Below are 27,976 nucleotides of genomic sequence, written 5' to 3'. Positions count from 1 at the left end.
GAGCAACCAGGGGTGCAGACGGTGCGCTCAGATGTGGGAACACGTGGTTTTCTCCGAGCAGCCCTACGGGTGCACCACTTCCTCTCACGTTTAGATTCCTTCACTTTTTCAGTTTCTCCGGTTACCGCTGCGGGTAGCATCAGAGTGCTGAGCTGGACTAGGATACACCCTCACCTCATTCAGCATCTTTGCAAACTCCCAGATAAATAAGAAGCTCCGTTTTTTTATTCTTTTCTCCCACCCTTGACTTTGTAACTCCTACTCGCATTCCCCACTTTGAACAAAGTTCATTCCTCTCTGTGCTGCAGCATCTGAGGCGCAGAGCTGACGTTACCTGCGCTGAAGGAGGTCTTCTCCTATCCACAGCTACGGATGGGAGTTTGATTGTTATTATAATTCTTATTTAATTTTTATTTTTCTTACTTTTTTACACCCTGAAACAGAGAATACTGGGATACTCGCAGATCCAAGGTGCTGTGCTGCTGTGGCGCTCAGGGGGAGATTTTTGGGCAAATGCCATTGCGATGCTGTGGATGTGACTTCAAACAACAGTTTCGCTGCGGTAGAGTCTTGTGAACCACAATGAAAGGTAGGCTCATCCAGAGGCATGGGTAATTAAAAAAAACAAAACTGAAAACTAAAGCGCACTCTATTTTCAGCCTGTGCAACATTCCTCTCGCTCTTTCTTTGTCACCTTTCTGCGCTCTTTCTCTTCAGTCAGAGACGGAGGAATGCGTGGGCTACAACTCGCGTCTGACATCTGGTTTCAATTAAGGGACTCTGTTTGGGATTGTTTTGCATCTGGCCGCTCCTGCACATCAAACGCTAACCTACACTAAAGGAACTACTCTCAGCAAAGCCAAAATATGATTATAGCTCCGCCAAGATGGGAGTTTGACTCACTTTTATTGTTTCTGGTAATGAAATATGAAGTTACTCGTGCGCTTAAGCTGATTTCTTTTCACTTTACGCTGTGATTTAAGACATGTACTGAGGGAAACACTGAGTCAGACGTTACTGCCGCTACATTAACAGCTTTATTGTGGTAAAACTCGGTGCGCACGCTGATGCGCACACGCGCCCTGCTCTCACCCGGACCCCTTAATCCAATGACTTGTTGCTTTTCAACGCACTACATGAAATACAACAGAACAAAACAACACGCATGAGTAATGGCGGTCAGCGGTTGACGGGCTCGTGATTTAAAGTAAAGGGTTTATTGGGTTTGTGCTGCTGCCCAGATGTGATTATCATGCGGTGACCTGATGTTTAGGATGTTGCTAAATTAACATTGTTCGTGTCATTCTCTCTCACACACACATACACACACACACACACACTCTCTCACTCACTTCATAGGTCAACAAGCTGACCCCTCGATTCAAAGGATAAACTCTACATGACTTCTGCCACCTCGTGGTTCATCTAAGAACATTAATGCTCTGCTTTGAACTGTGGGTATTAATATGAACAACCTCTGCTTTCACACTAAATCTGTGTGGCACGTGCCACTTCCTGTTGCTACTGTAATTGCTGTGGCAGGCAGTGGGACTTAACATGAACTAACAGGTTCTGCATTTGTTTGCATTTACTTCACTGGAGGACTGTAGCAGCTTATTTGTTTTTGATTTGTTCTATAGATTTGCTATATTTAAATAATGTTTCCTTTTTCAGTTCTTGTTTGGTTTTATAAGAATTTGGCAGCACTGGAGACACTTTGAGTTTGTTTACCTCTAGCTGTGCAGGTGTAGGATCATTCTGCACCTGGATCAACAAAAGCCACAATTTCTTTATTTGGTTGCTTGATTGCCCAGGATAGATGAACCACAAGAAAAAGGTCTTGAGCTTAAAGGTTCATTCTTGGTCCTGGAAAGAGCAATTTGACAAAAATACATCTTATTTCAAGGTCCCTTTACTCTATTTTTTGTGGAACTTTAGGCCATGAAAAGTGGCTAAAAGCTTCTTATTGATGGACAGGAACTTCTTTTGCTTATTATTCCCATGGTGCTTCAGTGCCCTTCTGATGTTTGTTTGATTCTAATTATGGACAAATAGTCACTAGAAAAACAAACAACACAAACATGTTACAGAGTGCAGGAAAATATATTGATAAATTATGATCATTTTTATGAAAATGTTGGCATATTGTAGTAATCTGTCAGTCCCAGCGAGCACTTATTTGGTGATGTGCAGGCCAAAAGATGGCTAGGTCAAAAGTTCAATGACCATATTTCATTGTAAAATAAGGCTTAGTTATATCTTGAAATATAGTCATTCACCAAGAGAAAAAACAAGCCCAGTTTTAACCTAGGTCAGACTTCTGACCTGCACTATCACCAAATCATTGCTTCCTTGGATCTATCCCTGTGATCTTTATCAGCCCTTCTTAAGTATCATGGCCCCCGTACAGCAGTGCTCATCCCCAAATCCAGATCACCCTGAGTTTGACTCACATATCCATTTTCAGATCCAACTCAGTTTTCAGCCCTGAAGAGTAAAAATGTGATGAACTCCATTTCCCTGAATGGCTCTAGAGAAGCCAAACATACTGACGGTAACATTACCATCATAATGAGACACAATCATGTAGCCTGGATGCACAAACAGGAAGCAGGGCATTGGAGGGTATTGGGAAAGGCAAATTCCTGAAGTAAGTTGTGGTTTCCAATGTTTTTTACAACTATTTAGATGGCTCTTGTCACCTCTTAACTCATCTGCTCTCTGTCATGAGATGTCTGCTCAGAACTCAATGTGGCAGTTTAAAGCCCCAGGAACAATAATTTCTGAAAGCCTCCAGACTTGAAACTCAGAGAGAGAAAGATGCAAAATACCACTAAAAAGACAACGTCCCAACAGCCATCAACTTTCTTCATTCCCCTGTCTGAGTCTGTGCTTCTCAGATGGGCAGCCATTGCTCTCATATTGCCGCACCTCAGTGCTTTTGGCATTACAGATGAGATGAGATTTTTTTTTTTTTTTCCTGGAGATCTTTGGGACATGTGGCGTTTCTTTATTTTCACTGGCCATGGATGTTGATGCAGAGAGAAAGCTTTGAAGCTGGCAAAAGTACTTTCCCACAGGCATAAGAGCTGCTTGAAAGGAGACGACACTCAGGGCCTGTCAGGCCATGGGAGATGGGAGTAATCCCACAAAGTGAAAGAAACAGAGAGTTTACTTAAAAGAGCTGAGCTCATCTGAGCGAGACAGGGTGTGTTTTTTGTTTAGTATTAAACGCTGCACAAAGAATGGCTTCACTGGGATGAGACAAGTTTTGCATTATTGTGGCCGTGTAAGAAAAACAGATATTTCTGAAACAATACAGCCTCTGATTAAAAGACCAACAGGTTTGGAATTGATAGTAAAAGTTCCACTTACTAGCTTTTTACTGGAGCTTTCAACAGTCTTCATCAGTGGATAAAATTTGCTGATTTTGCAGAAAATTGAGCAAACTATCTGCTGATGAAGACTGCGAGACCTTTGGAAAAAAGTTTGGAAGTGGACCTTGGCTTCAGATTTTGTATAAATAATTCTAATTATTTAGATGCTTGGACTCTTACGTAACAACATGAGGTAATGTCCCAGTCTCCCTCTGTGTACTCTTTAACTGCAGCATGAGTAGTTTTGTAGTTCATTATATCTTTAATTCACAATTCATTCATTTGTTCCTGTTTTCTCTCTCTAGACGATTTTGCTGATGAAGAGGAGGTGCAGTCCTTTGGTTATAAGAGGTTTGGTAAGTATCAAGGGACTTCTTGACTTCCAGCAACTTCACTAGTTCATATCCCCTATGATGCATCAGTAATACAAACTATCCAAATTATTGCATAAAGAATATTTTCTTTAAATACAGTATTTTTCTTGGCTGTAACACACCTACAATAATCTCGATGGTTAAAAGGAGGCCACACCTCATTTCCCGGAGACAAACTTATTTTTGGCCGCTGCTTTCATTATTATTTCTCCTTTATAACAGCAGTGGGGTACAGGGGAAAGGGAAACCGCGGCATCCTGGGTGTTCCTGACCATTCGGCTGACTTTGCAACCTTATCAGCATCTCAGCGTACTTTTGTTTCACTCGGCACAAAACTACACAAGATGATTTGGTCTGAAACCAAAAAATTAGTCTCAAAATGGCTCCACTCATTTCCTCCTAATATCCTGTATGTATCAGGTTCCCAGAAATTGTAAGAACCACAGCAGCCAGGATTTCCAGACAGGTTCAATAATCTCACCCTCGCATCAGGCAATAAAAATTATACCCATCGGCCAGATGTTGGTAACTCCTCAGCTAAGTGTGGCACATTCAGAACCGTTACATTTACACATTCCTTGAGTATAAACAGATCCCCTGACTAAAGCCACAGTCATTTCCACAAAGAGAGATTTTAGGAAAATATGCAAAACTACTTTTGAAAACCAAGTTTTTGCCTGAGTGGTTCTATCGGTCTCAAAGGACTGTGGAGTTTTGTCATCACTACTTATTCAAACAAACAGTAACATTTTACTTTAGCTTAACTGATCATGCAATTGAAGGTTTTCTGGCTTGTGTATGTAGGGCTGGGTATCATTAGACACATTTTAAAACCTGTGGCAATACTTAATCTAAGTTTGATGTCTACTTTTTGCACAGAGTCATAATGAACCAAACCTCTTAAGCACATTAGTCTTTAAAGGAGCTACTTGTAAGTTTTGCTATTGCTACATAGTCAACATTAGCTTTTACACCTGTTTACTTACCAGTCTAGGAGAAATATTACTATTTCAACAACACATCACCAAGAGCTGTGTCCAAAGGCTTCTATCATTTCTCTTCCTCTACTGAACTTAGCATGCTAGCCCCCGCCCATCTCGTCACTTTCCGATAGCAACTCACTGCAGAATTCAGACTGCCCTAAAGATGTAGCGCTGCTCAGACGACATATTCTACCCTCTTGTATTGTAAACCCAACGATGGTTGAGGCTTCTGGCAAATGACTGCCACCAAAACCTGCTGTGGGCAAGATTCCACCTTTGGCGACAGAGAAAACTTACAAATAGCCTCTTTAACCAAGCATTTAGTACTAGCTTTTGATTCTTGACAGTTTTTGATACCATCTCGGGGCCACTGCTTATTAGCTCACTGTCACTTAAATTTGACTCACCTCAGCTGATAGTGACTCTGAATTGACTATTACAATTTCAGGATTTTTGTCCTAAAGGGGGCACTTCTAAATGATTTGATGTAGTAATGGTCAAATTTGGTTCTTTATCTTTGGAGGTTGTTCCCTTTACTACTCAGACACCATAAACTGCTGCTTGCAGCCATATTTTTTCTCTCTTTGATAGCATAGCTGTGAAGAACCACAACTTCAGGGTGATGAGTTAGTATCTCCCGACAACTTTCCTCTGCTTCTGTCCCAAAGCAGAGATCAAGTTTCAACATTGTGAGTTGAAATGGTCACAGCGGTCTCCCTGGTTTAAGAGGTGTTATAGAGTATGTGTGTCATCTAAGCACTGAGCAGCCATATGTCAGGAAGTGTGAGTGCAGTAGGAATCCACATTGTGTGTCATCACCATCAGTTTACACGTGTGCACGTCTTGGTGCCTAACATCTCAATATGTGTGTGTTGATTCAGTATGCTTTGTAAAAGTTAAAAATACTTTTTCCAGAAAAGGATATATTGAACATTTGTACTATATAGTCAGCTCGTCAACATCTGGCTACTGAGCAGCTGTAGTGGAGCAGATAAGGCTTAAAGAATACAGCACAGAAAATCAGCCCTATCAGTATCAAATACTCCAACCAGCAGGTTCGAACAAGTCAAAAAAATATCAAAATGTCCACAGAAAGTTCTCTAAATTCTCCTGCAACGTGATTAATTTCTCCATCACAGATCTGTATGTTCAGTATGTTCATAACTACTCATAGGTTCTCGACAACATAGTTAAATACACTGCTTTAGTTTTACAGTGTCAAGAACTGTTTGGAACATATTAAGAATGTGGATTAACCGTGGAGAAGTGGTTTATCCTGCAGGAGCAGTTGAAGAAATTTCTATGGATGTTTTGGTGTGTTTTTGCCAAGGATCTGGGTTGTCATTGGCATTGATTATAACAGCTGCACTCAAACTAACATAGCTGCCATGACAGAGTATTCCTTAAAAACTTGGATTTACTCAATGCAACCTGGTGCTGGTATTCTTGAAGGGACAGGGTCACCTGCTTTAATTTTACAGAGATTTTAACCAAGTTAGTACTGAGAGTTACATGAGAAGATCAATACTACTCTCATGGCTGTGTGTTAAGTATAAAATTAGAGCCAGGAGGTGATTAGCCTAGCTTAGCATAAAGACTGAAAGCAGAGATATTCTGCAGTATTTAACCTACAGACATGAGAGTGGTATTAATCTTCTCATCTCACTCTTAGGAAAAAAAAGCAAGCATGTTTTAAAAAATGTTGAACTGCTTTCATTTCTCCTCCACACATACTTGTGTACTGGCAGAGAATTATGTTGTCCTGCTTCTCGTATGTCTTTGGTGTGGAGAGAAATTAGGTGCTTGACTCATTTTGACATCTGCTTTCCACAAGAGGTCTATTATCCCACTGAGAGTGAGTCCAAACCTGAGAAGTTGCTGAGCCGCTTCCTGTGTCCATACTGGAAGTTTATTCAGTGCGAGCCTATATATACTCAGAGAGAGAGAGAGTGAGGTGGAGAGGGAGCAGGCATTGTGGGCCTTCAGGGTCCATGACTGGGCTGTGCTGTGTCAGCAATGTGCCGAAGAGAGAGAGAGAGGGAAGAGGGGGATGTAAAAAAAAACAAAAAAACAACCTCAAGTGAAGATGATTTTACAAATTTATTATTTATTTCTACAGTTTACAACCGTCTCCATTGTAGTCTTCCTCTTTGCTCAGTGTTTGTCTCTGCTTTTATTAATCTGCTTTTATTTTTCTGTTTAATTCATGGTAGAAACATTTGTCAACAGTTTTATTTTCAGCTGAGGACTCGCATTCCTTGCCAGACTTATTTTGGGAGCAAAACAGCAAGTGGTTTTAATTTACGGGGACTTTATTACCAGAAAAGAATGTTTTCAGAATGCCTGCCTCTTACTTACAACCCCCTCTAGGGCATGCATGCATGCAGTCTGTGTTCTGTTGTCCTAATGAAAGATTACTCGCTCGTGTTTTCAATAACAGAGCAAAGTGAGTCGGAGGAGGAGAAAGGGAGAAAACATTAAGGGATTACAAAGTTAATATCATAACAAAAGGAGAGACAAAGACAAAATAACACAGAACACTGCTGAGTTGACTTGATGTTGATCTTATTCCAGACCTGTGAAGTTTAAAGGAGTGGTCTGTGACTGGTCAGAGGGATGGTGTGTCAATCCCGGACTGACCAATGACAGGCGGGAATGCATCCCAGACAAGGCACAAATCACTGCATCCCAGTGGGGGCCAGCGTTAAGCATGCCATGAGGATTTCTGCTCAGAGCGTTAGTGGTGGGACAGGCAGGCGTAGGTCAGCTGCAGGTCGGTTGAACAGACTCCTGCACTTAAGAGATGTCCTTTGTTTAGGTCTTTGGTTAATACTAGTGATAGTGACTCAAGTGCAGAAAAGACGTCTGGTGTAGCACATCTTACTAGTCAGTACAGGAATGTGTTCACATCAGCTAAGCATGAGAATGTCTGATCATAAAATATCATGATAATGACTAGAGGGGAAATGGTATTATAGTTTTGTTTTTCAGTCTTTTATGAGATCCTTAGTTGTCAAATAGTTGTTTTATTTTATTTTATTTTTATTTCATTTAATTTTGTTCAATTTTTTTACCCAGTTTTTCCACACATTACTGAGCAATTCTGTCAAGCACAATTTATGTCTACTGACAACACTGTTATACACATGTTATACATACATTATGTCAGAGTATTTTCTCACATTCCTGGTATACTGGCACACCATGAAGTAATTAATTTTCTTGTTTAAGTCCCAGTACCTTATTAAAGGCCTATCTTATAGAACTGGGATGTGGTTGTCCATTTTGTTTTAAAGGAGCTATTCTTAAGTTTTGCTATCGCTACATAGACAGCGTTAGCAAGTAACGTTGCAAGTTCAATATCAAACTTTACTCACTGAGAGCTGTCTCCAGTGGTGGAAAGCAGTGGAAATGTTTTGCTTCTGGTTCTACTGAAGTAAGCATGCTAACCAGCTATCCCCAGCCTCGTCACTTTCCAATAGTGGCTCAATGTTGCGTCCAGACTGCCCTGAAGAGGTAGCGCTGTTCAGAGGATGTACTATAACTGCTTGTTTTATGTTGCTGAATGGAATAGGTGACAAGTACGTGCTTCAGGTTAACAAAGGAACAAGTGTGATTGGTTGCTTAGTTGCTTGTTGCTCCCACAGGTCAGAGGAAATCTGCATAGTTGAACCTTTCTTGACTTCCCCATGTCTCGCAACTGTGATGTTTCTTGGGTCCTTTAGTGTTTGGGTAGTCTTGAATCTCCGGTGTTTGAGTTAGTCTGTGGGAACAGTGTTTACAGTTGTGAAAATCAGGGTGGTTGACTGCTGTGTAGTATATCTCACTTTCATACTGGAGACTGCTTGCAGACCAACAGTTAATATTGTTGCATTTCTTCAACGCTAACCATAATTTTAATTCTCATAAATACAATACATACAAGATGCAGATAAGAGGGGTGGAGGGAGTTAAATTTGCTTGAAGCGGCAAAGACACATTGTTCAACATCTGTGTACGTAGATAGTAAGAGTGCCAAATGTTAAAATGGACTGCCTAGTGTCAGAGATAAGACATGGTCATATATGTAATTGGACGGAATATGAAACATGTGACTATAAAGAGACATCCAACCCTGCAAGGCTCCATTTGTTATCAAGCTTGGAGATCAAAATGTGTTCCAGCTGCCTTGCCTTCCATCTTATCTGGCTATTAGACACATACAGTAATGACATTGCACCGCAGATATTAGAGATTAGCTCTTATTAACTCAATATGTAGATGAAAAAGGATTTCAGAGATAAAGCATGACAGTTCAAGAGTTTCAGAGAGGCTTCTGTCAGTAAGTGGTTTTATGTATAACTGTAGTTGTTTTGACCGAAATCGGCCTAACCACCTCATCAAACTTCTTCACGCCACTCGTTGGCCAATGGTAACGACACGCCTGCAACCAACTGTCATCTGATAGGGTACCTCTTCTCTCCCATAATGGATGTTTGTCAAGCTCCCCAGTCACAGCAGGTTTTGGCTCTGTCACAAAAACAACACACACAATACTGGAAATGTCTGACTCCATTTTCTGTCTACTGTCTCAGACAGGCTGGGTGAAGAAGTTCTGCATATGTCCCTGCATCAGTTTTACACTTAATGGAAGTCTTTTGGCTCCAGAGAGAGCCAACATTAACCTTGTTGCTTCCTCTCTTTGAAAAACAGCAGAGAGCTAGAATGAAAAATGTGTATTTTTCTTTGTTCTGCTGTGAGTCACGGTGCTTCTCGCTATCCAACACTCAGACCTGGCTGTGGTGTGTTGGTCGCTCTGGCTGTGATTACGTTGGCTCAGAACCAGCGCACTGCTCAGTGTTTTTCTTGTTTATGCTTTAGTGCTTGTATTTTTGGAGATACTGAAATATGTCTGCGTGTTGTGCAAAGAAGCCAGCCGTGTAGAGTTTTTCCATTGACTCAACTCTCAAGTGTTTCAGTGACCGTCTCAAGTCAGGCATGTGTTTGTGTATCCACATCTGCTGCAGAGGGAAATATCAGAAACTTTAAGTCTGTCTGAACATGCTTAGATCAACTTTTACATTTGCAGGATTAACTGCACAGTGTACAGTAGTTTAGTAGAGTAGTTCACTGTTGATTCACCCACATTACACAAAAGCAGAGCTTCTCATTTACTATTTGAAATATCTAGTCAGAGTCTAGATAGTTTTAGTTTTACTTGGAGATTTCTTCCAATTGATTGGAATCTCCGATTAGTGTCATTTCTCCTGTAACTCAAAGAGACGTGTTGATTTAAGAGATGTTAAAGTCAGTTCACTGATTTGCAACAACCTGTAGAGAGTCAGTCACGTCCATTTTTGTGGCCACGTTTCTCATTCTTAAGATTCTGATGTGCTCAGTTGTTCCAGCTGAGGAAATAGCTGTCAGTGAGCACAAGAACAGAACTATTTGAAAGACTGAAAAATCAGAGATGTAGGCAGGAATTCAAAGGTCTCGAACCGGGCAAGTTATTCAGTGCTTTGAGAGCAGAAATCTGATCTGAAAAAAAGGTGACGTGCCTTAGCAGATACAATTAAAACTGTCTTTATGGCCTGATAAGTCAGAAATATGCTTTTTTTTTTTTTTTTTGCATGTCGACCAATTTGAATGTGACATTTACTAATAAAAAGTTAGTTTAATAATACATTGCATAAGTATTCCACAAATTTTAACATGGAACACAGTGAAACTTCAATGGCCTGAGCAGGCAGTGAGATACCATCTTCTCCATGGTCAGCGTCTTTCCCTGTAAGCAAAGCCAGACTTGGCTGGACAGCTGCTTGGACCCACACTGTGTGGTTTTATTGGCTCTACTGGGTGATGCAGCTTGAAAGTGCTGTGTGGCGATGGGATAGAGTACAGCACCAACTCAGGCAGACACAGGCTGATGAACATCGGGGCTGGGTGATGATTGTTGTTGATTCAGTATCTTAAGTGTTTCCACGGCGGGCCACCCAGCAGGCGTGACCACACAAAAACCCGACTGCACAGATGGTCTGTGGAGTTACTCCAGTGTTCGACTCGGCACCCGGGCAGCGGTTTTGGGCTCTCATGAGTGTGTAATGAAATATTCTTAACCTGCGTGACAAAATATGTCTCAGTTTATTTGTGTTTATGTTGTTGTGGTGAGGTTGAGATGAGGTAGAGTCAGGCTTTTTGATATTTAGGTGTCTTCCAAGGCACAGATAGTTCTCGGTGAGCCTTCACTGTGGGAGCCAGTATGCATAAAATGGTCTCTCTCCAGAATAACATGGTTACAATTAAAGAATTATTTGATGTTGATCACACTTATATAATCCACATTTCACACACAGATTTCTGCACGTTTTCCCTCTGTAATAGGATAATTAGTTGGACAAAAATGGGTTCTTGAGAAATAATGAGATCAGAGATGCAGCACATTGCTTCATGGAGGTTCCAGTCCAAAAATACAACATCCTTTAAATTCTTACTTCACTAGATTGTCTTGTACACTGTAAATGTGACAGAAATTGTTTTATATCTAATGTGGGTTTTGTCATTGAAGTGGCCTCTGCTTGTCCCGTGTCCCGTTCTTTTATAATAACAAAGTTTCATGTGTTGGCAGACGATATAAATTACATCGCCTTTGGAACACAATGTTAGCTATGAAGCACACTGCAGCTTGTAACAGTTGGATTTTGCTGTTGAAACTACCACTTCTGCAGTTCCATAGCATTTTAAGTGACATTGTTACATTGTTTGTGAGACCTGTGACCAAGAAAATAGACAGGCATCTTTTAATCACTACCCAGATGCCTGAGTTGGTACATTATATGTAGGTGCTCTTTATATTATTGCTGTTTTGTGACTTTCAATTTGTAGTTTCATTGTTTCTCCCTGGCATTAGGGAGAATATAACTAATTTGACAGCTAGTCTACAGATGAATGTAAGTTGGAGATGGAAGCTTTTTAAGCACTTTTGTTGAACAAATTTGTCCAGCAGATCCTGTAGAATCATCTATATGTTGAATACAGACACAAAATCCCATCAAAATAAAGGTTATTTAGTCCAGTTTTAATGGATGGCTAGATGTCTTTTCTGGGCTTTGTTGTTATAAGCTGTTCCAACAAGGTTTTGTCTGACGCTATGTAAAAACAGTAGAAGTAGAAGTCACAAGCTTCTGATCCATGATGTCAGTTTTACTGACCTAAATCTCCATCTTTTTGTTTCAGTTGCAACACAGTCTCTGCCTCCATTTTTAATCATTATCACTGAACTTTTGCTTCTTGAACAAACCTCAGAGGCCAAATGCTGAATTCTGCCTTTACTGCGAGTGAGTTAATCTTGTTGCATAACCGTGCACGTTCACATACAGTGAGAGCAGAGGAACATGTACTGAAAGTTCTAACAAGTCACAAGTCAGAGCCTAAACAATAGATGTGGTGTGACTGACGTGGTGAAAGTGAGGATCAATGACCACCCCCCACCCCCTCTCTGAGGTTCACATGGTCCTGTTTTACTCGAAATGACCTCATTCCAACATGCCAACACTGGAACATGAGCAGGAGGAGCCAGGGGGTCTCTTGTTCTCCACACAGGCCAATAAAGTTAGTTTATGGCTTCCATGTTTTTCTAAATTTACACATGTGAGCAGGGGTAATCGAGAAATGTCAGTTTTAATGGAGCACTTTTTTTATCGTAAGTGTTCTGCTCTTTAGTTGGAAATATTCTGTTCTGCACATGGGATGAAAAATTCTATGAATTACAAGATAGTGCATATAAGTAATTTAATGCGGAACCTTATCTACAGCTTGATTCAGCATTTTCTTTCTTAGCCCCTAAAGAGAAAGAACTGTATGATTTTACCGCAGTGCTGGACTGATGTTTGCGTTCAGTTGTGTGATGATAAATTATCAGGTGGGACTGAATATCCTAGACCATGTTTAGTGGAGCCACAGCATATTTATGTTAAGTGTACACTAATTCGTGGTTGGTTTGGGCTGATTTTTAGAGCACCGTCATGCCAAATAAAATGCAGTCAGTCTTTATAGCAGGAACGCGTGTTAGTTTTAAATGACAAGTGATGAGAGAAGTGTTCTTGTGGAGCTGAAATACACCTTATCGTAAGTTAACGAGTGCTAAGTGTGCGTGTATTAGTGTAGTTGTGTGCTCCTGCTTTAAAAACATTCCTTTTTAATAGTGTAGATGCAGGTGCTATTTGAGTTGCATTTTACAGCTTTCCACAGGAATATTACTTCTCAGTTACATTAAAAAATCCTGCCTGCCAACACTACCTCTGCTCGCCAGCTCACGCATCACATGCTGTATTCTATAACACAGTCAATAGTTTTGTATTTCTTCCCCCTGAACCTCATGCCAGCAGATATGACTCCAACTTTTTATCTCCTAATGACATCGTGCTCTGTCAGACTGGGAGACACACACAGTGAGCCTGAGTTTCAGTCTTTAATGGAAACTGCTGACTGGTACACAAAGACTTTTTTGATATATAATCTTGCCTCACAAAGTATCCCCAATACAGTGGCCCAGCTCTGTTTATAAGGCACACTTGCATGCTTAAATGTCTGTCTCTTGGGATTACGATATATAACTTATATGTCATAGTCTGTCTTCTTCTAACTAAGCACAGATGGGATGACAAAACCAGCTCTAATCAACTCCATGTTCACTGCTTCATTGGATCTACGTTTTAATAGGCCATCTAACTGTTTTCTCTACCAATTAGGCTCTGTTTGTGCCTTTTAGTACTTTGGAGGGAAAAAAACAGCAGCCTCCTCCTTCTTTATGCACCATAAAGGCCCTCCCACCCTCCAATTCTGTCCTCTCTTCCACTGAAGGATACCATTTTTCTCAGTTCGCATGGTTCTGTCAACAGACATACCGCTGTTCAGTGTCTCTTGCAACCACCATTGAACTTGTATTTGTTCATAGGCATGCCAGAGTACTTGACGGACTTGTAGTTATGTAAACTTTGCAGAGAAATCTTTGGATCTTTATGGACGCCATAAGGAGCAGGTGGTGATAGGCAGTCTTGCCAGTGGATGTTGAGTGGTTAAGGGGTTATTTTGTTTTGTCGCATTAAATGATATGCATTATTTCTACAGATATTAAGTGCAATCTTTAATATTTAATTTACACTTGATGAAAATATATATCCATTAAATCAGATGATGCTATAGCCACATACATATATGAGCAGGTGTCTCATTGTCCTTCAAATCAATTACATGACACCTGTGTCACATGGCTGAGTGTGTTAGGGAATATTTGGACCAAAAAAACAACTTTTAAAAAACTTGTACAATAAATCACACAAGGGAAGAATTAATCCAGGATGAGAAAAAGTTACCTTCTGTGCTCTCCCAAATAAAATCAGACTACCTTTCCTCTAACAGAAAGAAAAGACACCCTTCCAATAATTTTTATTCGGCCTCTAAGTTTTTTGCAGGCCTATACGGTAAAAGACTTGAGGGATGATAGCGTGCTGAAGAGGATGTAGACGCCTGTCTACGTTGTATATCCCAGTATGGTGTTTATGTTATGGTCTGTGGCCAGGGCCTTCAAAGGACACTTTTCAGCTTTGTCAGCTTTAGGCAATGTGTGCGTGTGTAATGAGGGCATCTCATCCTGTTCAGACATGCAGCCGTCCATATGTTCCTTTCTCTAAAACAACTTAATGTACAGATCTGTGGCTGTAAACCGCTGATCCTGATACGCATCTCAAAAAGGAAGTGAACACCACTGAGGAGTTTTCTTATAAAAACACCTAAAATAGCCTAATGCCAACTTTGCCCCTTTTGTCTTATGATGCTTACTGTGAAGGGATGATGTATCAAATGTTTGCATGCGTCCTTTGATTTGGCTCCACTGTAACAAGGTCCAGATGTTCTAGAGGACTGGGGCACAATTTAAAGTGTCATAAACCTGTTAGCAGAGAGTGGGAAAAAAACAGCTCAGGCATGCTAAGCTAGCTCAGCAATTCATGGAACCTAATGTCTAATGTAATTTGTCTCAGTGGTAACTTCCTCTGTCGCAGAGTGTGTACTTGTTAACATTCCAGTTGGCGACTGTTACTACTAATACTGGGGTAGCTGTAAGGGCCAGAGGGGGACACCACGACCCCAGTGCACCTTCTTTAACCCCGTTAAAGGTTCTATATTGTCTTAAGAATGAGGTCAATTGCACCATTCCCCAGTTCCTCAAGCCCAAGCTGCACTATACAGGATAAATAAGTAGAAACACATCCGTCTTATCTGCCTACATTACAGAAGAGCATCTTTTATATCACTTTATTTACCTAAATTCAAGTGTAGAACATCTGCTGACAAGAAGTGACTAAACCAAACTCCCGAATGATAAATGTGGAGGGGTCACCTGGGATGAGATGACAAAAATCTGTGTGTATGTGCTATTTTTTATATTTTTCCTCTAGAAATGATCACTCTAGAAAAATCAAATTTCCAGAAAGGAAAAATCACACTTGGTTGACCTGCTCACAGCCCAAAGGAAACAAGTAGACACTGCATCATTTTAAGGAGTCACAGGATTGCAAAGCACCAGTCTAAAGGATGCTGAACTTCCACTGAGACAAAATGTGAATTGGTTGTAGTCTGGGCTCTCAAGAATGTGGACTGTGTGTACCAAGAGATATTTTTGAATGGAAATCTTATGCCTAACTATGACAGTGGCATTACATGTCTTACCCACTAAATAACACATTCATTGAAACGCTTCATTCAAGTGGGTTGTCATAATGAAGCATTAGTATTCGACTGTTATATTTTTGTGTGTCTACTTGTGTGTGTTTTGGTTTGTTTGGTTCTTAAACCAAACTGTTCAGTACAAGGCTGATTATGGAAATTACAAACTGTAACTTGAACCACAATTAGATGTAATTGTAGTTTTGAGAGTTTGTGCGTTTGTAGACAGATACCACACAGTAATATAGCCACAAAATATGTGTTTTCCCGCTGGAAATTTGAGACAAATGCAGCATTTGACAGATCCATAATATGTCAGACTCCCTCCAGGTGGAGCAGAGAGGCATGGTCTATCTGTGTGACTACTGGTTTTTGGCTTGTGACCATATTCAGCTTTCATATGACACAAAGTGGAAGACTGTGAAGTGAAAGAATTCCTGTGGTAGCCACCCAGTTACTGTATATAACATATTATTAACACTCTGCACAAAGGGTCTTCACACAAAAAGGCTCTGGTCTGTACAGGCTTTCTTTGTGTTGCCATGGAAATTTCCACTGCCAGCCAGGAGTGAGACGGGGCATGCAGGCAAGTCTAATGGCAGGTATATGAAATAAGGGAATAAGTGTTGAGATTTTTTTTTTCTTTGACTGACTCAGAGTCCAAATGAAATACAGCTGTTTTGCAGACACCACACTGGACTGCCCCCATCTGTCTCTCTGTCTCTCTTCTCTCTTTTTTTGCTGCTGTCTTTCTACAGTTCCACAGCAGTGAGTTAATTAACAATGACAAAACTAAACCACAACTGAACTGACTCTAACTTCTCCTCAGTATCAGTACTGACATGCATCACTATGGGGGCATCTACTATGATGCATCTGACCAGTCCTAGATATGCACAAATAACATTACAGTGCTGATAGATGTTCCTGCAAAAGGTCACCTTACCAAAAATGATTTTAGCAAGACTATGCAGAGTCTACAGCCATCCCTGCAACTCTGTAAGGCTCGATTTTGGCACAGCAGTGTTTGAGTTAAGTGTTGATGTCAGCATGCTAACATGCTAAGGTTAACAATGCTAACATACTAATTTTTAATGGTATTATGCTGGCCATGTTGATGTGCTAACATTTACTAATTATCACTAAACACAAAGTACACATGAGGCCGGTGGATATTTGGTCATAAACCAAAGTATTGGGAAAATTAACATTTTGACCCAATGAAGGCGCCAGAGGAAAAGTTAAAGGGGTTACCAAAGTTATTACACATCATCCTGAGGTCACACAAATGTCTGAACTAAATGTCACTCCATCCAGGAGTTGTTGAGACATTTTACTCAAAACCACAATTGTCAGCCTCATGATGGTACTGGAAGAAAAGTCAGGGCATTGCCAGAGTCATTAGAACTGTAGTTAATTTCATTGCAATCCATCCACTAATTGACATATGGTATGTCAGTCTGGACCAGGTGGTGGACAGACTGACCGCTAGAGACACCCTGCTAGCATAGCTAAAAAGCAGCTTTGAGATAAGTGCTCATGCTTATATGGAAAATGTATTTTTGTCTTGGTCCGTAAGCCCAGACAGTGCATGACTGTATAAAAACAGAAACATTCCAAAACAGGTACAAGGTTGTCACTTGACAGTAATAATATGTAAGAGACAGTATACTCCACCATACCTCTGGTCTTTCTAGGCTTTTCTGGCATTTATTTACCTCGTGGGGGATTATATGGCAGGATTCCAGCCTGTTGATTGGGACATCTTGGCTGCTGTCCAGCTTCTCAACTCTCAGCATCCACAGTCCTCCCATGTTCTGCACCAGACCGTTTAGTTTAGCAATGTGTTTTCAGTCAGCTCATGACATGAATGTGTCAGCATGTTTATGCACTGCGGTAGTCTTGTGTGTAGACAGCAAGAGGTCATGGTCCAACAGTCCTATGGACATGAAACATAACACAGTGATTAATGAGGTATTGTCGGATTTAAGGCTCTGTTTGATTTTCTTTTCTCAAAATTGGGCATTAAATTGGTCATGATCTTTGGATTTTACGGTGCTACTTTGAAAAGATTGTGCATATCTGATTATTTTTTGCTGTAGTGTACTTGGATTATCATCATCGGGATAATAGGTAGTATGAGTTTAGTCTCAGAAATGTATGCTGTATTTTACTATGATTACCTTAACATACCTTAACATCCTCTGTGGATGTAATTATGACAAAACAAGCCATCAAAGTGTTTGTGAGAACTACTTGGCCCACATGTAGTATGGATGTAGAAACCCAGTAGTTTTTCTTTCTGGGTTCTATGTAACTGAATACTGCGGCTACCTTGGAAGTGTTTTCTCTTCATCATTACTGTGTAGTACATCGCTGACAGAATTGTTGCTTAAGCAAAATCCCTTGGAGGGAAAGAAAAAACACTCCAGTGACGAGCAGTGGGAAAATGTTGCGACCCTGGACTGAGCTACTGGCTGTTCTGCCCAGAATTAATTTCCATGTTCATTCAGTGGAAGCATCATTGCTGTGAGAACATGACAGTCTGGGTCTGTAACCTGTCTCCACCAGGTTATACAACACAGTATGTGCTAAATAGTGACCGTGTTGACTTGAGGAGCTTTAAAGTTTGTGTAGAGACCACATGTGCATTTAGATTATGGTGCTGACAGTTGAAGCTCTTTCCTCTTCAGTTATGATTTTACCCATTTTTTCCATGATGGGCAGAAAGCTTGTACGACCACGCTCCAGGTCGGAATCCCAAAGGTGATTGAGCATTTTCCATGGCTGCCCCGTCACTGCGGAATAGTCTAAAAACAGTTTGTCAGATCTTTCCCATCTGTTGCAACTTTTAAATCCTGTTGAAAACTCATCATTTACCTACTCTACAAGTACCTACTCTAAGTACCTTAGCCGTCTTGTTTGAACAGTGATAAAATATGGTTGCAGCACTTTTACAACTCAGTACGATTACAGCAGGTGTAGTAACACCATGCTGACACAGCAATATGGATTTAATCAACAAACATGTAAAGCCTGAAAATGACTCAACACAGTCTTGAAAAGCAGTCAACAGCAGTCTGTTGACAGCAATGGTCCCGACTGCTTTTTATGATACAAGCTGGCTAATGCTGTCTACCAGAAACAAATTTGTTCTTGTGAGTTAGTAGCAGGGGGTTTGTATAAAAGTTAATTATTAGAACATCTAAAATGGTTTTGACTGTGAGAAAGTATTTGAAAGTCAGTGACCCTTCAAGCATGGGGAACACACATATTATATCGCCCGGTCCAGTTCAAACTCTCAGATGAACACAGAAATACCACCGCTGCCCTGCTCTTGACCCAGAACCTGCAGACGGTTGGCTGCTTGTTTACATGGTGTGATGTTGTCCTTTAAGCAGCATGTGGTCAGGACCAGGGGGGAGGGGGGAGTCTCTCTCTGATGGAGCTCTCTACTCCGGCTCCCAACATGAAGCTCTCAGCACACATAAGGACAACAGTGGCCCTGCATATCCATGTCTGCGTCCACGGCCGGGGCCCCTTTGAGGTGGTCAGATGTGATGTTTGCACAGATGTGTGGGTCCAAAGCTGAGAGGCCAAACCTCCAGTACCCCTCTGGTGGTCCTGGCCCACCCCTGACCTGACTGGGAAGGATGGAGCCTCCTCTGGCTACAGATTGGGTCCCATCACGGGTGACATGACTTAAAGGGACAGAGCTGGGCCTCTGATCCTGTTTGTGGAGGAAGTCATATGGAGATGTCGGTCCAGCTGGAGTATTTCTAGAGCTTCCCACAGTGGAAACAAAAAACATACCCGTGATGCCAAAAGGCATGTTTTGAACAGCATGGTGCTTTAAAGAATGACATAACCCAAAGGCATTATTTAGTATCGTTATTTACTAGACTTTAACGTCTGTCATAAGAGTTGGGCTCAGTGGTTCAGCGTAATCTTTACATAACATACTCAAAAGCAAAGTAATAATTATATTTCTACACAACAAATATCTAATCTGTCTAAGTATTCACTGTATGATGGCCTGTATGATCACCTGGCTGCTTATCTTTCTTACCCCATCTCACCCCATTGTATCGATGTCTGTCAGCTTTGAAATCCCAGCAAGTTGTAATTAATCATAGTTGTCCACCATTTATATAATAAGTTTCCTGTCTGGTAAAGCATTACAAGTTTCCCCAAATTCTCTCTTCCTGCTTAATGTGATTTAAAGTTTGTTCCATCTACAGAAAGATCTTTATTGCCTGTTGTGAACGTACACCAGCTGCCCCTCTCACACTGCTTGCCAAAGGCTGCTTGGTCAGTTGAAATGAAGTCAAGTAAACATCCTGCCTATAGTATAATGTTCAGCATTGTATCACATGGTGGGACTGGGCTAGTGAATTTATGTGACGTGAAAGACCAAAAACCTCACTGCTGTGTAGTTTAAGGTAGGATAGCAATGAGGAATGACCTAGAAGGGGAATGATAGGATTTTGTTTTGGTTCCTCTGTTGTATGGAGAACACATGTGCAGTGTTTTTAAAGTTTCATAGTGACTCCTCTTGCCTATTCAAGAGAACAAATGTTTTCTATATATACTTGGCTGAAGAAAGGCACGGCATGTCCCACTTTAGTCATGCTGCACTAAACTTAGTTATGAAATGAGGGGAAAAAAAACATCCCGTGTGATTTCATTTTTGAATGAAAAGCTCTGGCTCGTTTTTAATGAAGTCTTTGCTTCGGTTGCACAATATTTGAGTTACTACTGTTTCTCAACAGTGCATCATGTTATTAGAATGAAGCAGACTTACTGCATGCTGTGCAGTGATTTGTGACGCAGATTCTGTTGTATGTTGCAGGAATTCAGGAGGGTACTGAGTGCACCAAGTGTAAAAATGACTGGGCACTGCGGGCAGCTATTGCACTCCTATATGTGCTCTGTGCCCTGCTCACCATAGCAGTGGCTGTCCTCGGATACAAAGGTAAGTCAAAACTGAAATAAAATATTGCATGTTGTTTAGCACAAGACATTTATACTGCGATTTTCTTGTGTTTCTAATTCTAACCTTGATCTCATATTATTCTATGAATAGCTAAATTCAAAATCAAGTAAATGTAGTCTTACAAGTACATTAATGCATTATTATTATTATATAAGCTTGAAATAATTATACATTCTTTGTCAATTTATTGTTGTCAGATACCATGAAAAAAAAAGATGGAGTCCTCATGCTGAGGACATAAATCTTTAAAAACACAATAGTATAGTTGTTTTAGTTTCATTTATATAAAAGGTTGTGTGATTTACTGAAATTGCTGGACACTGTAGTATTTAGCAAATGTTACTCCCAGAAGAGAAAATGCATTAATCTGGAGCTATTTATAGATATATACACATTTGGTGCTCTTGTGAATATTTCCAGCAGCAGGATTTTGTCTATGAGGCTGAGGTTACAGTGTAACTACAGTGCAATGTTTATGGCAGTGAAGGAATACGTCACCCAGTGCTTTTGATAGTTTCTAGACAACGCTGTAGCTCTATGGCACGGAGTAATAAGCTGTATCTGGCTTAAGCTACACAGGCAATACTGCTTTTTTGTTGCAAATAAGAAGAATATAGAATTGCACCCAACGTATCCTTTAATAGCTTCACTGTTTTTTGTTTTTCCAATTTCCCTTTCCCCCCCAGACCCCTACCCCCCCATAAGCATTTTCTCACTCTTAAGGATTTCATGAAAACCAAATGGTTGTATCCCTGGTGACAGTATGGAAAACTAAATTGAGCCAAGTCAGAGAGTGCTGTCTAAGATTTACTGCTTGAAGAAAGTCCCTTGACCATATCCATTGTTTACTCTCCACTGAATTGATATCTCTGTGAGATTAGTCATCGCTTTAGATGGGACACACATTTGTTTTGCAGCATTGTCTTCACTGCAACATACTGTTGCTGTTTCTCCCTCTTTGAACCAGTGATGTTAAATAGAAACAGAAAGGAATTCAAGTTATCACAGGGATCATGAATCTGGAATGTACTTTGTGTATTGTCCAGTCTTACACATTTGTGAATCAATCATAGGAAACTTGACAAAATATCAAAATATTTAAGTCCTATTTGCTCCACAGCCACCCTCACCTGGTGAACCATGTACCTCAGCCAACAAAGAAAAAGCACATTCACCCAGTAGGGAATGATTTTATTCAAAACATCTCCACGCTTGGATCTAAATCTGAATCATGCCTTGTAAGTGCTGTCAGGATTGTTTTGGGTTTCCAGCTTTGGGTCTGTGTTAGCACAAAGCCCATGTGATTTTGATGGTTTGGCTCTAATGTCTACCAGATGACCATGGAGCAACTACTCTGGCTTAACAACCCAGAGGAGATTTTATGGCTTGGTAGCAATTTGTTGTCTCATGAACCACAGGTTAACTCACAAATGGCTGCAAGTGTCCAAAATAGTTTGAGTTTGTGAAAAACCAGAGTAGGCTGGTTCTGTCTTTGTGTTTTTCATCTTCACCGTCATTTACACTACAAATACTGTAGTTTAGTAGCAGACATAGGACAGTTTGCTGCACTAATCTAAATGTTTCTCAATGTTGTATGGATCAGCATTATTCTGCTAGACGTCACATTGGGTAACTGCCTAATTATGGCTCATAACTTGGGTCACAATAGGCAGCCAATAAGCTTTACTGAAATTAGCAACCTTATATAACTCATAATGATTTTCCAATACAGGGGCTGTAGGAGGATGGAAAGATTAACAAAGTGGAATGAGGAGGTATTTCAAAGGTCAGGGAGGAAAGCAGGTAGCAGGTATTTCTGATATATACTACATTTTTGTTTTTATGGTAGCACTCTGGCAATATAGTAATCTTAAATGGCTGAATTAATGTTCTGAGCAACAAATAAGGCATATAGTGTATTTCTGTGCTCTAAAAGATAAAAAAGTGAAAGAGAAGGAGAGTCAATTCAGGCTGCATACTCCAAGTCCCAGCAGCTGACCAACCACTCTTTGAAACTGGTCCCATGTGATCTTGTTTGTCCCAAGTGCATGTTATTGCTCTTTGTTTTTGTCACTTCTGGAATGATAACAGTGAACGCTTAGGATGGTTTCCAGTACAGTTTTTAGACGCCCACATGCCGACAGAAAAACAAACTGTGGAGAAGAGGAGATGGACTCCTGCTGCAGATGTGAGGAGGAAAAGAGAAAGTGGAACCAGAGTTATAGTGTTTGTGTGTGTGTGTGTGTGTGTGTGTGTGTGTGTGTGTGTGTGTGTGTGTGTGTGCGCGCGCGCTACAGTGGTATTCATCATCTGTTTGACATTGTTTATACCCGTGAAGTGGAATTTGTGAATGTGCTTGGAAAATTGAGAGTTGTATCGATCAACAGATACACAGTTGCCCAGTTACAAAAATCTTAGGAAACTCTCATCCCTGCTCAACATCCTGTGTGCAAAATTGCTGTTTGAGTTTCCAGTTATTCACTGGAGAGGTATGAACGCAGCAGCACCCTCTGGTGTTCAAAATCAGCTGTGCAGCAGTAGGGATAGGATGGTCTGTTGAATTTGAGTCATGGCTTTTTTCCATATAAGTGCATTTCTATTTACATTACACTTTCTCTTTCCTCTTTTGTCAGTGGTCCAGAGAATGGACAATGTCACAGAGGGCATGCAGAATTATGGAGGAAAAATCAATGCTGTGGAGACAGATTTAAAGAAATTAGGTAAGTATCATCAACACAAGATTAGATTGCCATATTTTTACTTTCTATTAATATGGACATTTTTTGTGTATCACCCCTTCAGATGATCAGGCAGGACAGAAGTCAGTTAATGCCACAACTGAAATCAAGACTTTCAAGTCAGATCTGGAGGCATTACAGAACCAACTGAATGACATTGCCCTCAGGGCAACCAGAAACAGGGACATCCTAGATGAGCTTCGGATCACAGGAGATGACATGCAAAATGGCCATGTGTCCCTGCAGAGTTTTCTGCAAAACAACGCTGCCTCACTGCGTGGGTTCAACCAGACTTTGAAGTCTTACAGTGGCATGATTGACGACCTCCAGACAGATACTGCGCGGCTCCAGTCAGAGATACAGGGCCAGGTCAAAGTGCAGAGCCAGACCCAGGTTAGTGTCAGTGCGCTAAACATCACCCAGTCCCAGCAGCGCAATCTGCTCAGCACGCTGCAGAAGACGATTGAAGACGCCGGCCAGGCAGTGCAGAAACTGAAGAATGATTACCAGGGTCTGCAGCAGACAGCCAGACAGAACCGGGCTGACACAGAGTGGCTTAAGGAAAAGGTTCAGAATCTCCAGGTTTTGGCAGCCAACAACTCAGCTTTGGCCCGGTCCAATGGGGAAGCTCTTGATGACTTGGGGGCTCAGCTGAGCACACTAGCCAGTCAGATCCAGAACGCCACAGCCCTCACTGAGGGACATGACCAGAGCATGCGTGAGCTGATGGACCACCAGAGGGACCATGATAACGCCACCTCATCTAAGTTTGATGAGATGGAAGCACGGTTAGACAGACACGAGAATGACATGGACCGCGTAACTGGAAACGTCAGCTTCACCACCCAGCTCCTAGGTGCCATCAGCTCCGACCTGAATGGCTTGAGGTCCTGCGCTGAGACGGTGCTGCTGCATTCTGATTTGCTACTGGGGCTGAACGGTAGCGTGACGGAAGCCAGGGAAGAGAGCAGAGAGCTGCGAGCTCAGCAGGACGAGCTGGCGACCAGGTTGGACAAAGAGGTCAACAGCCTGTCTATGGTGATGGAGGAGATGAAGGTGGTGGACAGCAAGCACTCTCAGCTCATCACCAACTTCACCATTCTGCAGGGTGAGAACACAAGATGGATTTGGTGTGCATCCTGAAAATGGTCAAACAATTTTAGGTCATAATATAATTCACCAATTCTGGTGGCCACACAATGAAAGGAACCACCCACCCAAAAGAACCATATCTATGGGTTTTGACTGATATTTGACCATGATTATGATTATAGCTCTGCTGGTCTCTGGTGTGGTGTTATATAAGCAAAACAATATTCAACTTCAAGTACCACCAGTGATAGGTAAACTGCTAAGACTTCCAACAGAAATCGTACATTCTGACACATTTTGCGCATCTATCTGTTGTTCTCATATTTCAGGTCCACCAGGTCCAAGGGGTCCCAGAGGTGAAAAGGGTCCCCAGGGGCCAGTGGGTCAGACAGGACAAAAGGGTGATAAAGGAGACAAAGGGATGGCAGGATTGGTGGGACCTAAAGGAGAGAAAGGTGCTGCTGGACCACCAGGCGCGACAGGTCCAAAGGGTGCACCCGGTGCTCGGGGTCTTCCGGGGGCTAAAGGGTCTAGAGGATCTGGCGGTCGACCTGGAAACCCTGGTGACAAAGGTGATCCTGGGCCTCCAGGGCTTCCTGGTAGGGATGGACCGCCGGGGATGCCAGGACCGCAAGGGCCACAGGGGCCCAGAGGAGCAGCAGGACCTGCAGGGGTGGATGGGTCTCGTGGGCCTGTTGGACCCATCGGCCCTCCTGGTGTTCCAGGGCTACCAGGGCTACCTGCACCTGTACCTCCTGTAATTTTAAAGCCAACTCAGGTCACTCATGTCCCTGAACTCCCCAGACCACCTGAAAATCCCAAACCAGAGCTACCAGAGCTACCAGAACTCCCGTCCCAACAGGTCCAGCCCCTTGTCACCACTGCTGCACCACCTGGTGAGTTAAGAGATTACACAACACTAAAAAATAGATATGAGGCTCATTATAAATATCAATAATTCTATCATCATTGGTGAAAATGACTTCTTAAGTGATCTTACTTCTATAATGTGACACTCTGGTAATGAATCATTCCAGGTTGCCCACCTGAGTTCAGGAAGTTTGGAGACAGCTGCTATTACTTCTCCACTGGTGCTCAGAGATTAAACTTTGATGAGGCCAACCAGTTTTGTACCAACATGTCATCTCATATGCTCATTATTAATAACAACGAGGAACAGGTAGATAAAACAGACCCAGACACTATCTTTAATGTTATCAATGACTTTAAAGAATGAAACAAATCATTTAAATTGCTTAAACAAAAACCACAAACTTGTTTTTCCTGAAGTAATCATCCTGTAAAATGTCTGTTGCTCTTCTGTCCGTAGCAATATGTGAGAAGTGCAATTGCAGGAAAAGGTTATTTCTGGCTGGGCCTTACTGACAGGGAGGAGGAAAACATCTGGAAGTGGGTGGATGGCACCATACCTGTTTTCAAGTAAGTCAGCCAGCAAAAACTGGTTTTACAGCAAATGCAATCCATGTGTTTTAGTGTTTCTCTACTTCATAACAAGCTTCTATGATGTTTGAACTCTGATACACATTGTTTATATTGTCGCTATCAGGAAGTGGAAGCCTGGCCAGCCTGACAACTGGACTCATGGTCATGAAGATGGCGAGGACTGTGCTGGTCTTATCCATAATGCCAACTGGAATGATTTCTACTGCACTGACCGCATCGGTTTCATCTGTGAACGTGCCTCTGACCGTCAGTACCCTCTATGTATCAAACTTCTACTTGTGTGTTTGTGCATGACCAAATCCAGCAATATGTTAGTATGTCTCTCCGTATTGTCAGACTTCCCTACTCAGTCTGTGGCACTTACTTCCAAGTTCATTCAATCCTACTTCATATGTAAATCTTTAAAAATGGGTCACAAATTTATAATTTCCGAAAAGACTGTAGTGTTACTCAGAGTGGACTTAACAACGCATAGGATGGGGACTATTTTTTGCTGTAGTGAGAACTGGTTTTGACCAAGAAGGTATACAGTAAATGGAATTGGCTCAAAATAAACTACAGTGCCCAGTGACAAAATCTCAGCTAAAAATCCACTTACTCACTTGTTATGGAGCTTTCAGCTGTAGCACATTGTCCTCATCGGCAGACTGAGATGACTCAGTTGCCATGTAAATGTAGAGTAGATGTACATAGATGATTCTGAGCTCTTCATGGACTGTTCTTCTTCATTGAAAATGTAAAAAAGTTGAACTTGACAGTTCATTCTGGACTTTGGAAACAACAGCAGACTAAAAAACTCATATGTTTCTAGTTAGTTTCTGGACAAGAACAAAGGTCTATGACACAGAGGAACAAGCTATAATATATCAGACTTTGACAACTTGTGATAAATTCACTGTTGATTTTGATTGGATTTGTTGACAGGTAGAAAAATATTGAAAATTGCCAGCCCTGTTCTTAAGAAGTGCAGGTCTGACAGCTGAGATAAAACATTCATCTTACAAATATGTTCCCAAAGAAGTGTTTTTATTATTCAAACATGAGATCCAAGGCGCCAGAAGGCTGATTCAGAGATAAAGGGCTATGTGTTGAAATAAAAAAATGTTGCTATAACTGTAAATATATTAGCCTGTTAGCTCATCATAAAATCTCTCTTAAGTGATATATTTTTGTTGTTCTCTTTCACAGTTAATGTTCCAGTTTTATAGCATCCATCTAAGACAGTGTGAGCTGTCTTTGGGAGAAAGAAGATGAAGAGGCTGAAGTTGAGGTTGAAGATGGGAGGATAATGAAGGATATAAGGAGGAGCTCTACATGAATTAGAGGCCTCAGATAAAGCCAGCCCAGCTGAGCATCACTGAGACTGATCTTTGTCTTAAGGGCACTTTACATCACAGTATGGTGCAGAAGACAGAACAAGCACAGAGCCAGCCCACTATGGTATTGATTTAGCATTTGTACTGAAGCAAACATGAGAATGTAGTCATTTATTTAGGCTATACTAAGTCATTATTTGGTGCAGCCACTGTTGTACAGGTGTATCTGTAAATAATATTTCACAAACAGTACATTGTTGGTTGGGATCGAATTTCATATCATTTTATTTCTTGACTGCCTTCTCAAGCTTTACACTCACAAAAAATCTTTACCAGAGGATTATGTTGTTAATAGATTATATGCTATTTTTATACTGACAAATACTTCACTGATTCAGAACTGTGCTTAGAAATAAGCTCCCGGGAAAACGATGAGCACCCACTCACCACCAGCAAATGACTGCAAACTCAGATAATAAATAAAAAATAAAGCTAGTATAAATTTCACCTTTCTGCAAACTGAAATATCAAAGTCATTTTTTAAAAATAGATGCTCAGTGTGAGCAGTGCTGCTGTTTTATGAAGGATAGTATTTCTGAGACTTTAGACTGCCAGTATGAGTTTTATATAGTGTGAGGCATACATTAACAATATGTAAATGTTTTGTAATGTCGCCATTATAAGATGATTTATTCATTATGCCAAATATTATATGTTAAATATGTTACGTGTTTATTATTTGCATAATCAGTTGTTATTGTTATATGATTGACCTTTGCAAATTCATATAATGCTTTAAGGACTGAGTAGCAGTTTGTAATCTGGCTCAAGGCCTATTATGCCTTAATTAAAATACCAAGTTCCTATGGATCAGGCCAGAACACTTATTACAATAAAGTGGGAAAGAAACTGTGTGTGGAGTCAGTGTTTTTTGT

General features: G+C 41.1%; 1 protein-coding gene across 1 annotated transcript; it reads left to right on the top strand.

Annotated features, from left to right (window-relative positions):
• The first annotated feature begins 24 nt into the window (after positions 1–24).
• colec12 (collectin sub-family member 12) lies at positions 25–27,955 on the top strand. Its single transcript, XM_018676210.2, has 10 exons — positions 25–589; positions 3,683–3,733; positions 20,288–20,410; positions 23,065–23,151; positions 23,234–24,277; positions 24,591–25,157; positions 25,299–25,441; positions 25,592–25,701; positions 25,829–25,971; positions 26,914–27,955. The coding sequence occupies exons 1-10, from the start codon at positions 583–585 to the stop codon at positions 26,931–26,933; spliced, it is 2,295 nt and encodes a 764-aa protein (XP_018531726.1). The 5' UTR covers positions 25–582; the 3' UTR covers positions 26,934–27,955.
• The last annotated feature ends 21 nt before the right edge of the window (positions 27,956–27,976 follow it).

Source organism: Lates calcarifer, linkage group LG4 (genome assembly GCF_001640805.2).
Source record: "Lates calcarifer isolate ASB-BC8 linkage group LG4, TLL_Latcal_v3, whole genome shotgun sequence".
Classification (NCBI taxonomy): domain Eukaryota; kingdom Metazoa; phylum Chordata; class Actinopteri; family Centropomidae; genus Lates; species Lates calcarifer.
This window is presented reverse-complemented; position numbering and strand designations above follow the sequence as displayed.